The sequence below is a fragment of the Puma concolor genome, chromosome A1 (assembly GCF_028749965.1).
Source record: "Puma concolor isolate L17-30 chromosome A1, mPumCon1.1.hap2, whole genome shotgun sequence".
Lineage (NCBI taxonomy): Eukaryota > Metazoa > Chordata > Mammalia > Carnivora > Felidae > Puma > Puma concolor.
In genome coordinates, this window is record NC_141667.1 from 171469022 (window position 1) to 171487430 (window position 18409).

Below are 18409 nucleotides of genomic sequence, written 5' to 3' on the forward strand. Positions count from 1 at the left end.
CCCACCTGGTCAGACCTTACTGGGCCTGATCTATGCAGTTTGGGCACCTTGATGTAAATGGAACATTGTTCTAGGGGAGAAATGGCATTGGAGGAAGGTCCAAAAGGCCTGAAAACGGAGGCCTTCAGCATGGTGTGGTTGTCATTCATAGACGGTGGAAAGGTGTGCCACAAAGAATATAACCAGGCCCCTTGGTGAGTGCAGGTTTCAGAGAGGTGAGATGAGGAAGCACAGTCCGGGTGTGAAAACCGCTATGCTGAGCTTCCTCACAACTAGGGAGGGGTGACGCAGGAGCAGTCCTGTCGGGAACGTCGCACAGGAGGTTCTTTTACTGGGTTGAGTTACACCAAATACAAACACCAAACGTTTCATTCAGTACTTCCTTTGTGTCCAGCATTTTACTAGATACTGGAGCCTAAGATGGAGTCTAGCTCTATTTTCATGATTGTAAATGAGCCAAGAATGTGTGGGTAAGGATGGAGTGGTTCACGAAAGCTAACTGTAACACCTTGCTGATACTCTTAACTAGATTTGTGCAGTCCAGCACGGTAGCTACTGGCCATGGGTGACTATTGAGCAGGTGAAATACAGCCAAGTCCAAACTGAGATGAGCTGTAAGTGTAATACACATCTGCATTTGAACAATTAGAGTAACTTTTTATACTGATTACATATTAAAATAATAATAGTTGAGATATATTGGGTTAAATCAAATGTATTCTTAAAACTGATTTTACCTGTTGTTTTTTTTTGTTGTTGTTGTTTTTTTACTTTTTAAAATGTGGCTCCTAGGAGGTTTACTGTGTGGCTCACATTATATTTCTCTGGAAGTGCTGCTCCAGAATTTAGGTTTTAGAGCTAACCTGACTTAGACACGTGTGATTTTTCTTTTTTTCTGTTTACAGACCCGAGAAGATGGCTAAACTCCCGGTGATTTTGGGCAACCTAGACATTACAATTGATAATGTTTCCTCAGACTTTCCTAGTAAGTGTTAGTTCTTTGTAATAACCAGACAAAATTCTGTTTGGTTTTTACTTCAACTTGTTTATTGTTAATTTTCCAGATTATGTGAATTCATCATACATTCCCATGAAGCAATTTGAAACCTGTAGTAAAACTCCAATCACATTTGAAGTGGAAGAATTTGTGCCCTGCATACCAAAACACACTCAGCCTTACACCATCTACAACAACCACCTGTATGTTTATCCTAAGTACTTGAAATACGACAGTCAAAAGTCTTTTGCCAAGGTGAGCGCGGAGATGGAGGTTTCAGTTTTGAGATCAGTCTCTCTTGGCTTCTCATGTTCTTTTATATACATTTACATATTCTGGCTTCTTGCCTTATTTTCTTTTTCTTTAAATATTGCTACAGGCCAGAAATATTGCTATTTGCATTGAATTCAAAGATTCAGATGAGGAAGACTCTCAGCCTCTGAAGGTTTGTTTTGTTTTGTTTTGTTTTGTTTTTAACATTTATTCATTTTTGAAAGGCAGAGAGAGACAGAGCGCGAATGAGGGAGGGGCAGAGAGAGAGGGAGACACAGAAACATAAGCAGGCTCCAGGCTCTGAGCTGTCAGCACAGAGCCCGACGCGGGGCTCGAACTCACGGACCATGAGATCATGACCTGAGCCGAAGTCGGCCGCTTAACCGACTGAGCCACCCAGGCGCCCCTGAAGGTTTGTTTTTTATATATGTCCACATTTTTCCATTTTAAAAGTGGACCTGAGTGGCAAATTGCACAACTAAAGGAATTTAGCACGTTATAGTTAGACACAAACACGAAGATATGTGACATCATAATATATAACCAGATGTGTCAAACCTTACAGAATATGGAGTAAATGAGTTCTTGTTCCTCATTGACTGTTTCCGTTTTGTTACACTCTTTGGGGATGAAGGTTTCTTAGGCATGTTCAATTCGGTAAATACATTACGTCTGACTATGAGCCAGGGTGTGTGGGTGCTAAGAATTGTATTAGTAAGATTGATAATAGAAATAATAATAAGGATAGATTGATATTTGTTAAGTATTATAATATGGTAATAACAGTAGTTGAGTATTGGTGGTGTTTATTGAGTGCTTATTATGACCCAGACTCTGCTCATAGAGCCTTAGAGTTATTAAACTCCTTTAATTCTCCTAACAGTAATTTTTAGATAAGACTAATGCATAAAATTTAAATAAAATTGTTTAGGGCTGTCCATTAGTGGCACCAGTGTTCAGATCCAGGTGGTCTGGCTCCAGACCCCAAATTCTTTAACTATGTGAAAATGACTTTCCAAGAAAGGAAGGAGACAAAGGTGTAAAGAAGAATGTAATAGTTTTTGCCCTCAAGAAAAAAAAAAAAAAAATCATGGTTTACTGAGAAAGCTAGTCATGGAGAAAAAGCTCCTGGCACATAGAAGGTCCTGAAATGACTTTTTGTCAAAACTGAATAATAATTAGTCTAAAAAATGCTAAGGGGACCCAAAGGAAGGAGTTAATCATTTCTTGATGGACACGTGGGAGTGTGGTGCACATAGAAGGGAAGGTCGTTCAGACAGAGGGATTGCATGAGCACAGGTGTGGAGGTGAGAAAGGGAGTTGTGGGCAAGCTGTTGTCTGGTTATAGCGTGGACGGGTGTGTGTGCTCAGGTGGGGGAGCTGGGAGAGGGGCTGAAGGAAGGGTTGGACCCAGGAGTAAGGGGACGTAGGGGTCTCTTAGGCAGAAGAAATCCATCCATCAGAGGTGGTTATTTTAAGTTTATGCTGCAGGAAGGCCTCTTTACAACACATCTGAGTTTAATTTCTGACTCTGTTAATTAAATACTGGTGTTTTTCTTTGCTAACTCGTGCTTTAGTGCATTTACGGCAGGCCCGGTGGGCCAGTGTTCACAAGAAGCGCCTTTGCTGCGGTTTTACACCATCACCAAAACCCAGAATTTTATGATGAGGTAAGTGAGGAGGTTTTCAAGGGAAATCCCAGTTAACCAGTTTTAAAGAAAATTCCAAGTTGTTTGCTTAGTAAAGCAAAATTCAAGAGAAACTGCATACTACACTGCAATTACAGTGCTAGAACTAAATGTTGAAGTATTTATTTTACATCATCTGTTCTAATTACAAAAGTAACATTTATTCTGAACACTTGGGAAAAAGCAGATCATAGAAGAGGAAAAGTCAAAAAGCTCTCCTCTATTACTACCACAATTAATATTCTGACATACTTTCTTTCAAATTCACACTTGTGTGGTTATGTCTGTTGGATCCGAGAATCTTTTTTCTGTGTTGTTTCTTTATGTAGAATGATAATGTAGTTCATTAAAACTACTATATGAATCCTACTTAAAAAAAAAAAATTGTTAATGTTTAGTTTTGAGAGAGAGGTGGGGGCAGAGAGAGAGGGAGACACAGAATCCGTAGCAGGCTCCAGGCTCTGAGCTGTCAGCACAGAGCCCAACTCGGGCTCAAACTCATGAGCCGCGAGATCATGACCTGAGCCAAGTCTGATGCTTGACTGACTGAACCACCCAGGTGCCCCTGTATGAATCCTACTTTCAGATGTTCTATCCTGGTTTTTCATCATGCCTTGGCTGTGTTAGGTTAATGTAGGGGTTGATGTCACGTGTTTTCTAGTTCTTTCTAGAGTTGACATACCAACTTTCCCATTTCTGGTCAGTGAATGTCTTGGTCTGTTCAGGCTACAGCAGAACCACAGAATAGGTAGATTGGAAACAGCAGGTATTTATTGCTTACAGTTCTGGAGGCTGAAGTCCTAGATCAGGGGGCCAGCATGGCCCAGTGAGGGCCATCTCCAGGTCACACACTTCTCAGTTGTACCCTCACATGGTGGAATGGGCAGGGATGGCTCTGTTGGATCTCTTATAAGAGCATCAGTCCCATTCATGAGGCCTCCACCCTCATGACTTAGTCACCCCCACAAGGCCATACATCCTAATACCATTACCTTGGGGGTAATACGAATTTCAACGTAAGAATTTGGGGGTGGGAGTGGGGACACACACATTCAGATCACAGCAGTGGATTATGGATCCATTTCTTCTTTGGCACAGTTTACGTTCTTTGATTTCTTCGACTGCAAATGTTAATGCTAGTTTGGAGACCAAATGCAGGTTTGTGCAATGGGTGACATGTTGTGTGCCTGCTCTCATCAGGAATTGTTGTTTTAAAATATAAGAGAGATTGTTATTTTGTCTTTCTTGCAGATTAAAATAGAACTGCCCACCCAGCTACATGAAAAGCACCACTTGTTGTTCACGTTTTTCCATGTCAGCTGCGATAATTCTAGTAAAGGGAGCACAAAGAAGAAGGATGTTGTTGAAACACAAGGTTTGGGGTCTCATCAATCCTTTCATTGTTTACAGGTTACATAGTAGGTTCTTAAATTTTACTTATTTTTTAAGTTTTATTTATTTATCTTGAGAGAGAGAGCATGTGTGTGCAAGTGGGGAAGGGGCACAGAGAGAGGGAGAAAGGGAGAATCTCAAGCAGGCTCTGCACTGCCAGTGCGGAGCCCGACGAGGGGCTTGAACTCACAAACCGTGAGATCGTGACCTGAGCCGAAGTCGGACACCTAACCAACTGAGCCACCCAGGTGCCCCTTAAATTTTATTTTGATTCTGAATTCTCATCCTTCTGTGGCGTTTTTAGATGACGTTTGTGAAGGTAGCATGCCTGGCTTGCATATGTAAGTTTTTATGAAAGATCATTTCAGAATTGTAATCCCAAAGAGGCCAAAGTACATTGTAGACAGTGCTCGGCAGAGACTAGATTCAGGGCCTTAAAGATCAGGCCATTTCATAGCACTGACTTTCTTTCATATGTTTTCGAACAACCTGCAGTGAAATTTTTTGTGTTTTGTTTCAACAGTTGGATATTCCTGGCTTCCTCTGCTGAAGGATGGAAGGGTAGTGACTAGTGAACAGCATGTTCCTGTCGCAGCCAATCTCCCCTCTGGCTACCTTGGCTACCAGGAGCTCGGAATGGGCAGGGTATAGGACTTTAAGACTGATTTATCCCTGTACCTTCAGAAAACATGAAAGATCGGCTAACACAAGAATAACACAAGAACGCACGCAGTATTTTTGCCAGTCCCAACATTTTGGTTTTAGTTATTCATTTCCAAGTAAACATAGGCCGTTGGAAGGCAGTGCTATTAACAGTACAATCTAGAATTCTAGTTTGGGCGTTTTATAAGTCCTGAACTAGCAGCGCCTCATCAGGGAAACAGAGACTTAGAGATACTGGATGAGGTAGAAGTTTTTCACTGCAAATCAGCCATGCTCAAATAAGGACGTGTTCTTAGAGTCACGCAAACTATTAGGAATTGTCTTTCCATTTAGCGTAAATGTAGCAACTCGTGCCCACAGGGTAGCTGGTTCTGATACCTTTGCTGATCCATGAAAGCCTGAATTTTCTCCCATTTCTCTCATTGGTTAACTGATTTTACAGTTTGTTTGGCCATCTTAAATTTTATAGATTTCAGTTTTATAACGCACTCAGGTAAGGTCTGCTTTATTTCATTTTGCAGGGCTTTTAACATTTCTCAGCATTGAAGTAGTACCAAATTTGGGTCCATGTTATGGACAAATGGTTAAAAGATTCCAAAATCAGGAGAAATCCTATACCATTCAGTTATAATTCCTAATCTGAACGTAAGAAAAAATGGAGGAGTCAGAAATCTAAGCAAGCACACACAGAGTATTGACCCTTTACCCACGTAGGACTTCATACTGTCCCATTTGCTGGACAATCTTCTGCCATCACTGTCAGGATCCTAAAATCCAGTTTGGTTAAGTCATTGGTGAAATAGGATTCTTTCCCTCTCCAACAGATAGTAACTTAGAAAATCCAGTAAGGAGAGCTTTGTACCTGGGGGAAGAGAGTGGGCAGAAATTAGTACTGCTTGCATTCTCACAGTGAGCCAGCCATAGCTGTTGAGTCACCGACGCTGTTTGGGCCCGTGACACCTCACCAGTCCTCTCAGTGAACATGGTGTTTGAAGCCAAGACCACTCATCTGTTGGGATGTTTTTTTTCCCTTCCATATTTTCTAGCATTATGGTCCAGAAATTAAATGGGTAGACGGAAGCAAGCCACTGCTGAAAGTTTCAACTCATCTGGTTTCCACCGTGTATACTCAGGTACGGGCTGTTCCATTAGCATTAGTTAGCAATGATTGCTCAGTGAACGAATTTGCATGATCTTTTTGGCAAAAAAACAAACAAAAAAGAAATCCTAATTGATATGTTATACGTACATATAAGGTGCTCATATGTACTGACATAATAGTACAAGTAACGTTTCTCAACTATTTCCTCTTTTGTTGGAGGTTCTTGGAAATCTTTTAAAAATTTTTATCTCTTTTGATGTTTTCATTTTTATATGATCAGTTTCTTAGTCTAAATAAAACATGCATGCTGTAAGAAGCAGGTACTCCTATTTCCACGACATTATGCTAATAGGCCTTCTTTCTTTCTCTTCTTTTTTTCTCCCAGGATCAGCATTTACATAATTTTTTCCAGTACTGTCAGAAAACCGAATCTGGAGCCCAGGCCTTAGGGAGTGAACTTGTAAAATACCTTAAGGTATCAGATGGCTTTCTTAGTAACCCCTTTTTAATGAGATTGGAGTAGGTTGGGTTTTCCTTTTGCTGGCGAGGGTCGTTCTTACCTCTCGGGAACCTTATAAGGATGCTCTTAGCTGGGTACTCTCACTTCTCTGTGGTTTTAGATGGTGGCAAGAAGCGGCCTCATAAATAGGACAACTCCAGAGTGCTGTACGTCAACTCTGCTGAAATTAAAATTAAGAATTTAATTAGAAAGAAAAGAAGACGAAAAAGAAAAGAAATAGGACAACTGCTCTGCCTTCATCTTTGTCCCACATGTACTGTTTTTAGGCCCAACCCAAAATACATTGTTCTCTGCCTACAAAATCACACACATACGCAGGCCCTGTCCTCTGAGTGCTCACTGGGTGCAGAGCACAGGGACAACCACATAAGAAGGAGGGACTTCAGTCCTGCCATTAAGGCATTTCGAGCTCACTGTAGGAGATAACATAACCGTGGCGAATGTGTGCTAGGTGGGCAAAAAACAAAACAGAACAGAACAGAAAAGAGTGCATGTGACCATCCTCAGTGTTGTGCGGGCTCCCTGTATCATGAAACAGTGATAGCAAGGTGGCGTTTCTCTAGGGGAGTTTTATCCAGAATGTGGTTCAAGGGGAACATTTTAAAAAAGGAGAGTAGTTCAAAGAGCACCTGAGGCGTGGGGACAAAATACCAGACATTTGAGAAATGGAATACAAGTTTGTTTGATTTCAGCAAGGAAAATGGAATGGGGACTTCTGAAGTCACTGCTTTGCCAAGTGTCCTTTCTGGTACCTCATGGAGAGCCATGTGACTTTAAGAAGAGACTTTGTGTCGGTTTTCTATTGCTGCTGTAACAAATACTACAGATCTGGTGGCTTCCAACAGCACAAATTTATTTTCTTACACCTCCATAGGCTGAGTTCCTTTCTGGAAACTCTGGGGGTGAATCTGTTTCCTTGCCCTTTCCCAGCTTCTGAAGGCTGTCCTCATTCCTTTGCTTATAATCCCTTCCTCCATCTCAAAGCCAACTGTTTTGCACCTCTGGCCATTCTTTCCTTAGGCACGTCTCCCCTGACCCTCCCTTTCTGCCTCCCTCTTCTGATTATGAAGACCTTTGTGTTGACTTCATGCCCACCTGGATAATCCAGAAGAGTCCCCCCATCTTATGGCCAGCCAATTAGCAGCCCGAATTCCCTTTTGCCCTGTAACATAGTCACAGGTTCTGGGAATTAGGATGTGAACATCTTTGTCCCTTATTCTGCCCGCCACAGGTTCCCATTGTTTTAGATATACTTCTTCCATCCTTATTTGGAACTGGGTGGAAATCTGTTGGGGTGGTCTACTTTTAAGAAGATAACACAAGTGCCATTCCTTGTCTGTAGAGCTTGCATGCAATGGAAGGCCACGTGATGATCGCCTTCTTGCCCACCATCCTGAACCAGCTATTCCGCGTCCTCACCAGAGCGACCCAGGAGGAAGTTGCTGTCAACGTGACACGGTAAGAGAGGCAGAGAGGTGGATACCTTCTCCCCTTTCAGTCTGTCCTCATCTGGAGCACGGTCGTACATATCTGGGATGCTAGTATGTGTTGACCATTATAGTTAAGAAATTTCTTTTGATCCCATGTATAGGGACCCCATCTAATTCCTCGTTTCCTTGTTTCCTGTGGTGCCAATAGCATCATCATTGTTCTACTACTACTGTGTAATAATGAAATGTTTTCATTTTCACATTACTATTCATTGCTTTATTCATTCCTGTGGTGTGTAGGGTCATTATTCATGTGGTTGCCCAGTGCCATGAGGAAGGATTGGAGAGCCACTTGAGGTCATATGTTAAGGTATGTAAAATAAACTGTCCCAATCACTTAAATCTGTGGCTCTCCAATTATCCTTCTAAGGACTCATTTAAAAAAAATCTAGTTATTTGGAGGTGCAACTTAATACTTCTGCTTTCTCTTCTATACCTAAAGCCAGTGCTTGTACCTGAACGAGAGGAGGTCCAAAGAGGGGCAGCCATTCATTTATTTATTTAATTTTATTTTTTTCAACTACATTTCTCTTAATGGGTTTTGCAAATAATGATGACGTGGAATTTCAAAGAATTTTAAGTCGCTCTAGGTAGGCCTTTGGTATAGCCTGTTGTTGTCATTTTTCCTTTTCCCAACTAAAATCTGCAGTAAAACTGCTTCTCCCGAGATGAGAAGGGTAGCTCTGTCCGCCATCAAATTAGATAACTATGTGGGGCAGCAAGAGATGCCATGGGGCTGAGTGGCAACAAGTTCTTTGTTCGTGTAACACAGTTCCGTAAACAAGCGGCAGTTACCCTTCTGAAAAGTTACACACACGTTCTGTTTAGTCTTAGACACCTCTGTAAATTATGGCTGTGGAATCAGTCCCCCAGGGTCAGGGGACACATTCCTCCAAGTCCTTGGGAGGTCGAGTCGTGGGCTGGAAGACCACTGACCTGAGCCAGGTGGTTCCCTAACTGATGGGTTCCCTGGGGGAACCCCTCCCACCTTCTGTTTCCACACCTTCCTCTCCCTGCTGCACTTGCACCTGGGTCCCTGACCGCCATCCCCCTGGGCCTCCCCTGCTTTCAGCCCACCTCCGATAACTGGGGCATTAAAGTATCTCTCCCTTTTCTTCAAAGTATGCGTACAAGGCTGAGCCGTACGTTGCTTCCGAATACAAGACAGTGCACGAAGAACTGACAAAAGCCATGACCACAATTCTCAAGCCTTCTGCCGACTTCCTCACCAGCAACAAACTACTTAAGGTATGTCGAGGGGCCAGGGTGGCTCTGTGATATGGAAACTGATGAGAGAGAATCCAAAATGCCACAGCCAGGGGGTGCCTGGGTGGCTCAGTAGGTTAAGCGTCCAACTTCTGCTGGGGTCATGATCTCACTGTTCATGAGTTTGAGCCCTGAATCTAGCTCTCTGCTGTCAGCACTAAGCCCCCTTTGGATTCTCTGACCCTCCTCAGCTTGCTTTCTCGCAAAATGCCACAGCTGGATCAGTTCACCTTCCTGGTGTGCTTTTAGAGACCATCACCACCTCCTGAAAAGGGGTAAAGAGTTAGTTCTCGGGGACCAACTTTGCTGCGGATACTTGGGTTTCTGATGGAGCTGCAAAATATTACCATATTCAAAGTTCCATGGGCTCTTAAATTTTAAGAAGTCATTATATTCAAATGGGCGGAGGACACTGAGAGATTACAAAGGTGGCATCAGCAGGCGAGGCTCAGCAGAGAGGCGAGATCACAAATCTAATCCAGTGGTGCCTCTTACTGGCTTGTGCCATGCTGAGCAGATGCACCCAGCTTCCTGGACACGCAAAAGCCAGAAAACAGCTGCCTGCCACTCACCCCTGGTCCCATAATAATTTATTTATCGAGAGGTTCAGCCCTGCTTTTGAGTTACACCTGTTTTGTGTCTGTAACATTGTCGGCCTAAGGGGGTAAACATCTTACCTTCTAAGTTGTTGTTTTTCTTACCAGCATCCTTTTTTGTTTTCTTTCAGTATTCATGGTTTTTCTTTGACGTTTTGATAAAATCCATGGCTCAGCATTTGATAGAGAACTCCAAAGTTAAGGTATGTCCTTTCGTATCGGGCCTTGTGTGGCGGCTCTTAAGGGAGTCTTTTCATTGGGTTTGTGGCCAACGTTCATTAGCCCTTTCTGTGTGCCAGTTACAGTACTGTTCTAACGGCTTTCCAAGTGAGAAAGCGGTTTATTCCATGTGACAAAGCCATCAGGCTATAATAAAGTTCTACCCTTCATTTTATAGATGAAGATACTGAGGGCAGAGCGAGTTCCTTGCCCAAGGCCACGCTGCCAGCAAATGGAGGGGGCCAGGTTTTGAGACCAGTCTGCCTCCAAAGCTCACTCTCCTGAAGCATGTGTTAAAAAGTCCAAAGTCTTTTCCTTTAAATAGCTCAGAAATCTTCAAGTCTGTTGAAATGAGAGTAATAGTTTATACATTTATTTTAAATGTAATTACCCAGTCTTGAACATTATAGACCTTTCTCAGGGACTAAGCTGAGCGTGTCAGATGCATGTTCTCTAAGCAATGAATGGACTCTGAGATAACTCAGTCTCCCCCCACCAACTCTTCTCGCTGAGGTGCCTGGGTGTGTGTGACACTCTGGGTCCCTACATGTCCTCTCTGGACTGATGCCTGTCTGGGTGTGACCGGCTGTTTCTGGCTGTCTGAGGCTCACTGTAGACACATTTTTGTAAGATTCTAATAGGCGAATGCAGTGGCCAAGTCACCGAGTCCCTTTTGAGATGTGCATCCTCTTGGAGTTGCCATAACGACTCCGAATTCTCTCTGCATCGCAATTATGCAGAAGCAGGGCATTGAGCCCATTGAGCCCCATGGAGAGCAGGAGGCCCTGGGGCAGGGAGCTGGTGCCCAGCTTTCTCTCACAGTGAATGAGGGGAGGAGAGGGGAACCACAGGGAGGGAGGGTGAAGTTCTAGGCCACCTGGACCAGGGATCTGGACTCTCAGAGAAAGCCTGGGGAAAGCCTGCTGGATTTTGTCAGGCAGAAGGTTGGCGGCTCAGCACCGAGAGCCACACTTTCCTCTAGTGGAGCAGGCACTAGTGCCTGACCAGGTGGTTTCCTTTTTATTTTTCCCTTTTAATTCCGGTTTTAGTGCCCAGGGAAATGCCAGATGGAAGTGGGCCCTGCTTTCCACAGAGTAATGCACAACTAAATCATGCCAGAATAGCCTGCCAAATAAAAACCTAGCAGATTGTCTGCTTGGCAGTATGCAGCTCAGTGTGTGTGCACGCACACACATGCACACACACATTCATGAATGCACACACATGCACTTTTGCATGCATACACACACACGCACACATGCATGCACAAATGTACACCCATGCAATTATGCATGCATGCACACGCACACACATGCATGCACATGCTCACATATGCATGCATTGCACACACATGCACACACATACACATTCATGAATGCACGCACATGCACTTTTGCATGCATGCATGCACACACGCACACACGCACACACACTTACACATGTGTGCGTGCACTCACATATGCACGCATGTACATGCACGAGTGTGCACACACTTACACATACATGCACACACACGTGCATACACACACACATGCACACACATGGGCCATTTGGATATAGTACTTTTCTGTTAAAAATGTTGTCATATGCAGGATAGGTTGTTGGCCTGTCTTAGTTTGCTTGGGCTTCCATAGCAAGTACCACAGCCTGGGTGGCTTTAACAATAGAAGTTTATTTCTGCACACTTCCAGAAGCTGGAAATCTGACATCAAGTGCACGTCTCCTCTTCTTGTAAGGACATCCGTCTTGTTGGTTAAGGCCCACTTTAATGACCTTATAGTAACTTAATTACCTCTTTAAAGACCCTATCTCCAAATACAGTCAAATTCTAAGAGATTGTGGGTTAGGATTTCAACATATGAATTTTGTTGTTGTTGTTGTTTTTAGAGAGAAAGAGTGGAGGAAGGGCAGAAAGAGAGAGAGAGAGAGAGAGAGAGAGAGAGAGAGAGAGAGAGAGACAATCTTAAGCAGGCTCCATGCTCAGCACAGAATTGGGCACGGGGCTTTGTCTCATGACCTGAGCCAAAATCAAGAGTCGGATGCTTAACTGACTGAGCTACCCAGGTACCCCAACATACAAATTTTAGGGACACAATTCAGTCTATAACAAGGCCCCACTAGATTTTTCATTATTTTTGGTTTCAAATAAATGTAATCACTTCAGAAAGATTGGTGGCTTGGTTATATTTAAAAATAGAACTGATTTGTTCAGAAACTATTCATTGAGAGCCCTTATTTACATGGAGGCTCACAGGTTACAAAGTTAAATGTGGCGTGGTTTGTGCCCTCACAAAGTTTAGGTGGGAAAGTGCCCGAATGGACTACAGGAGTGATTGACAAAGAGGTGATGTACACTTCTGAAACACCCACAGAAGCATAAGTACCCAATAGCATCTCTTTCCAAGAACTGTAATAGAAAATTAATAGAGTAATTAAATGGCATGTGGTTTTTTCTCAAGGTGCCAAATGAAACCATAGAATCTCAGGGATGGTAGGCGCCTGAAAGCTGCCTCCTGGTCCAGCTCCTCCCATATGTCCCAGAGGTCGAGGTGGAGTATAGACCTGTGAGGTGCCCTGCCCAGGGTCACACAGCTGAGCGGAGCCAAGAACTCGTGCTCGAGTCATTATCATCCTCTCCCAGATGTTCTGCTGTTTCCAGCCTTATAACCTGATTCTTCCAGCAACTCTGGGAAACAGTTTGTTTTTGGAACTCTTTAGAACAGACTGCTCAAATGCTACCATGCACAACCTTTTCTGTAAGTTAATTATATCTTGGTCCTAAAACAGTATTCAGAGAGTTTTTAGAAGTAGTTTGTTTAAAACTTGTTATCCAGCATAAAAAGAAACACTGGTATCCAAAAGGAGAAAGTTTAACCATAAGATAATTTACTATAAAAAGAGATTCAAAATACCTGCTTGCCACTTTGGAGAGTTTAACATTTCACTTTTCCTCTGACTTCTTCTGCGTCACCTGATCCATGCTGTTCCTTCCCTGAGTCACACGTTATTGATCTAGGGACTTCTCACATATTTTGAAGGCTTTATTCATTTTGCTTCGTATCTTAGGAGTAATGAGTTTTATGTGTTTGAATTAATTATTTTCATGTTCGTCTTTATTTATACCTTAAGAGTTGTATGCCCTAGTCCCTGATCCCAGTGTTCTGAATTTAGGGAACAATTTCATATTCACCGTGCCTGTGCCATTTGTGATTTCCAAAATCATAATCAAATTCCCTCAGAGTTTTTATACTTTTAGACTGATGATTATTAGTATAATCCAATGTGTTTATAATCCTGACCCTAATTTTTTTTGCCCCCATGGGTGAGTCTTTCTTAAAATGCCATGACCAGGCACGCATTTGTCTAGTAGGGGTACATGGGCCACAAATTCATGTAAGAGCCAGGTAATGCTTTCACTGGAGCTGAAAGTGCCCTACCCAAAGAATATTTAGCATCAATCAGCATTTGGAGGCATAGTCTATGTTGAGCTGCAGCCGTCAGTGTGCACTCTCGATGTTAACAGCGTCCTTCCATCTGGTGCATATTTACGTAGACGGATAAATTTGATGCTGGTAGGCTTGCTTCTAATGCCGCATTCTTGCTGAAGATGGAGGTGGCCCCGTGTGCCCACCTCCCCATCCCAGCCAGTGTCCGTAGGTGACACGTGCTTGGAATTGACAATTAGCAGTTTTCAAGGAGAATATAAAACAGACCTCATCAAGGCCCACTAAGGAGTTCCCAACTCTGAACCCCACTCTGCCTCTGTGCTCGACACATTTTAGGTGATTTCTTTTCTATCACTTATATTTAGCAGCTATAATTTCAGCAGACTCTTTTTGAATTTCCTCTCCTCCCACATTGAATCAAGCCAAATTGCTAGCATTCCACAGGTGTACTTCAAGGAAGTTGGAAAATGTGGCATAGGATAGGATGAGTATATCACCTTAGTTAGGTGTTTAGCCTTCAGCCGGTTTTTTCCTGGCCTAATTGAGCAAGGAAAGAGTGTTTACTTGAAAAGTAGGCAAAGAATGGGATGGTTCCTGTTTTAGATGGGCTGCCTGGACTTCCCCTCAACTGTATTTGTAAACACTGTGAACACATGACGGCAGAATGTACAGAATGTCAGTATCCATACTTATGTACATGAGCGCGTGTTTGGAATAGTTGTTTGCTGTGTACAGAGCACTGAGGAGGTCTGCAGGTGGTGTAGATGGTGCATCGTCAGCCTTGAAGTTGATGTACTCCTGGGTGAAAGAAGACATTCAGCTGGGAACTGTTAGAGCACAGGGAAGAAGGTGTATGTGTGAGCTCCAAAATGCTAGATCACTGTAGAGATAGAGGCTTCTCCTGGGCCTATAAGGATGCCACATTTAGGGAGAAGAGAATAAGCATGAGGCAGAAGAAAGAGCTGATGCCCAGGTAAGGCCAGGAAAACGAAGTTTATTAGCTAATAGTCTTTTTTAGTACATCTCATTGAGCCATAATGTAGCCTGTAGAAAAGAGTTCTCTAACCCCTAAGAAGTAGACGAACACAGTAAGGAGAAGAGAACCAAACATTTGAATACCGGTGTGACCCCCTTGTACATGAAGCAGTGATTTGGGCGGCAGCCACTGTCGGAGCCCAGACAGGACGTGTGGGACGCGCTGGATCCCATCGCTGGTGTCTGCAGACGTGGCTGCTAGCGGTGGGGCTCACAGGGTCCTATGCAGCACGGCCGAATGTGGCTCATCAAGAAGATCCCACTCAGGCTGGGGGCCGGGTGGCAGGAGCTGAGCAGCCAACAGGATGGCACAGAGGTATCGGGCCCACAGCAGGGTTGGGGGGCACGGGACACAGCATGTCTGCCGGAGGAGGCTGATCTGGTGTGGACAGCTCCTGGGCAGGCAGACCCCACACTGGCAGCAGGTGTCAGAGGAGCAGATGGGGGGTGGCTGGGCCCCTGGGGACGCTGCAGCAGCGCTGAGAGGAGATCCCACAGGAGGACAAGGTCAGGAGTTGGGGTTTTGTTTGGTCTAGAAGTCTCTTAGTGTCTCAGCGTCCACTCGTCCGAGCTGGCGCTTGAATACCCACCACCCTGGACAGCAGCCCATTATCCTAGATCATTTTCTTCCATTTCAGTGTAGAGTAATCTCTGTAAAAACATCTAATTGCTTTGGTCTTTATCACCTGTTGATGTGTCTTTCCTCACTGTTTTGTTGGCAAATTAGGACTCTTGACAATAGCTGTTTGTCACTGCAAGGAGAGCTCCATTTCAGTCTGCAGAGGCACTGAGTTGACCTCTTATCACCGAGCAGCATTGTTGGTTGGTTGGTATGTTAATCATCCACCATTCATCACCACGTTTTCTTTCTTTTTCATAAAAACCTCTTATTGTAGAAATTTTTAAGTAAACATAAAAAGGGAAGAGAACAGTTTGCTGAATCTCATGTCTGAAGCTGTCACTCCCCTTCAACAGTTATATATCCACTTCCACACTTTTTTTAGAGTATTTTAAAAGCAATTACCAAATATTTTATCATTTATTTTTTTAAGATTATTTATTTATTTTTGAGAGAGAATGAGCAGGGAAGGGACACGGAGAGAGAGAGAGAGAGAGAGAGAGAGAGAGAGAGAGAGAGAGAAAACCCCAAGCAGGCTCCAGGCTGTCAGCGAGCAGCCCCACCTGGGGCTCGATCCCATGAACCATGAGATCATGACCTGAACCGAAATCAAGAGACAGACGCTTAACCAACTGAGCCACCCAGTTGCCCCTATTTTATCATTTCATCTGTAAAAACTTGACTGTGTTATCTCTAACTGATAAAACCTTCAAAAAAGATGTAAGCAGTGTACCATTATGACACTCAACAAAGTCAGCGACATTTCTTCATTATCATCTGACACCCTGTCTGTATTCACTTTTCCCCAGGTGTCTCTGAAATGTCATTTTACAGTTGGCTGGTCTGAGTCAGGATCTAAACATAGTCTGCACATCGCATGTGGTTGATATGTCTCTGAAGTCTCCTGGATTTTCAAACTGTTCCTTGTCATTTGTTTGCTTTTTAATGCAGTGTTTTTGTTGAAGAAAGTGGGCCGTTTGTCCTGCAGAATTTCCCACACTATAACCTCGCAGTGTTATGTGACATGGGCCTTTGTCCCCTGTGGTTCCTGTAAACTTGTAGTGATGTTGAGGCTCAATTCAGTTTAGGTTCGATTTGCTCTTTAGCAAGGATACTTCATAATTGGTGCTACTGCATCATATCGGGGGGCATTCAGTGTCTGGTTGTCCCATTCTGAGTTTTGATAACAGTGACTAATAGGTTAAGAGGTGCCCATACATTATTGAGTTCCCTGTCCACTTTTAATGGTTTAAGCAGCCATTGACTGAGACCCGTTATGAAGGCCTCAGCGATCTCTTGAGAGACCTTTTTTCAGGAGTAGGCAGCTTGGGTGTCAGGCAGTCTGGCCTGGTGGCTCGAGTTGGCCTGGCTTGGAGTCCAGGAAGCTGATCATTTACTGAGGCTGACACCTCAGGATATAGAGTTATTGGCTGTACATATGGAACAAAATCCCTTTGGAATTTCTAATTTTACTGTTCTGTTTTGGAAGGAAAGCAAACTTTAAATACTTACTATTATTACTTGATCCTTCCCTCACTGGATTCTTGGGTTTAAAGAAGTTTACAAAGATTGTCTTATTATCGGTTTGAGAATTAAGATTATTATAAAGCTATTGATATTTCAAAATTCACAATAAATTCTGGGATTTAATGCATAAAATAATGCATGCTTTCATTTCAGAAATACCTAGATTTCTAGTTTTAGAAAATACTGTTTCTTTGGTTTGGCTGCTGCAGAAAACCACAAAATAATGGCTTAAGTAAGACAAAAGTTTCATTTTTCTCTTTTGGAAATTTATTAGCCAGTAGGCAGCTCTGAGAGTGGGGGAGATCGTCCCCCCAAGGTCGTTCAGGGACTCAAGCTCCTGTCCAATTATCCAGCCCAGGTGTTAACCTCATCTGCATGGTTGAAGTGCTGGCCCTCATTCCAGACAGTGGTAAAGAAGACTTGGAAGGCAAGCGACCCCTTTTATGGACATGGCTGAGAAAGCACACAGTCTTTCTCTTACAGCCCATTGGCCAGAACTCAGTCACATGGCCCTTCTCTGGCCTCAAGTTAGGCTGGGAAATGTAGTTGCTAGCTGGGCAGCAGCATGCTGGAGGGGTTCCTCCATTAAGAGGGAGAAGGAAAGGAGGGATACTGGAGTTCAGGTAGTACTTACTGAGTCTCTCTAAGCTTTAGTTTTCTCATTTGTAAAATGGGGATGAAAATACACCCCAGTTGTGACTTTTAGAATCACACGCATGAGTGGATAAATGTCATGGAACATCTAATTCAGTCCCTTCACATTTCAGGCTCTTAGTAAATTGTTCCATTTATTGGGCACGTGGGTGGGGAACCAAAGAATCAAAGAGCAGAAAGAACACAGGCCTTGGACTCATGGTAGATCTGGGTTTGAATCTTTGTTACTTGTTAGTTGTGTGACTAAAGACTCATTTACCTGGCCTCTCTAACCATCTGTAAAATGAGGGTTAAAACTTACAAGAATTGAATGAAAAAGCACATAAAAATATGTACTAGCGTGATGCCTGATGGGTAGAAGGTACACAGTCCGTGATAGGTAGTTGCTGAGATCTGTGTATAATTTTGTAGGTAAGCATTCCTGATGGGGAAGAACTATTATGTAAAGTTAATTTGAAGAGGACTGTTTCTTTTTCTTTTTCAATATTTATTTCTTATTTTGAGAGAGTGAGAGAGAATTCATGAGTGTGCACACAAGCAGGGGAAGGGCAGAGAGAGAGGGAGAGAATCTCAAGCAGGCTCCTCACTGTCAGTACAGAGCCTGACTTGGAGCTCGATCTCTCGAATCATGAGATCATGACCTGAGCAGAAATCAAGGGTCAGATGCTTAACAGACTGAGCCACCCAGGTGCCCCTGAAAAGGACTGTTTCTAAGCAGAGTCAGCTGGTGACATACAGTCTCTGATCTGTTTATTTTCAGTTTGAATACTTGAAGCTTAAACCTGAGCCATTATTTTCTAAAGAGATCTCTGAGAGGTATAGGTATTCGAGCCACCAAAAGTACTCAGTAAAAACGCAGCTCTGATGAGAATTTCTGGGAGTAGAGGCACATCTCCACATTTTTAGAAGTACCTCCAAGGGG

At 43.3% G+C, this 18409-nt stretch overlaps 1 protein-coding gene across 21 annotated transcripts in view; it reads left to right on the forward strand.

Moving 5' to 3' along the window:
* The window catches only part of DOCK9 (dedicator of cytokinesis 9), a 291472-nt gene that overhangs the window by 197211 nt on the left and 75852 nt on the right, over positions 1-18409 (forward strand). For all 21 annotated transcript variants that reach the window (XM_086708890.1, XM_086708961.1, XM_086708930.1 and 18 more), the window contains exons 16-27: positions 906-985; positions 1065-1252; positions 1377-1442; positions 2848-2940; positions 4210-4333; positions 4874-4995; positions 6060-6146; positions 6501-6590; positions 7978-8093; positions 8366-8435; positions 9248-9373; positions 10119-10190. In XM_086708890.1, coding sequence (XP_086565016.1) covers positions 906-985; positions 1065-1252; positions 1377-1442; positions 2848-2940; positions 4210-4333; positions 4874-4995; positions 6060-6146; positions 6501-6590; positions 7978-8093; positions 8366-8435; positions 9248-9373; positions 10119-10190 — 1234 coding nt within the window. The remainder of the gene's footprint in view (positions 1-905; positions 986-1064; positions 1253-1376; positions 1443-2847; positions 2941-4209; positions 4334-4873; positions 4996-6059; positions 6147-6500; positions 6591-7977; positions 8094-8365; positions 8436-9247; positions 9374-10118; positions 10191-18409) is intronic.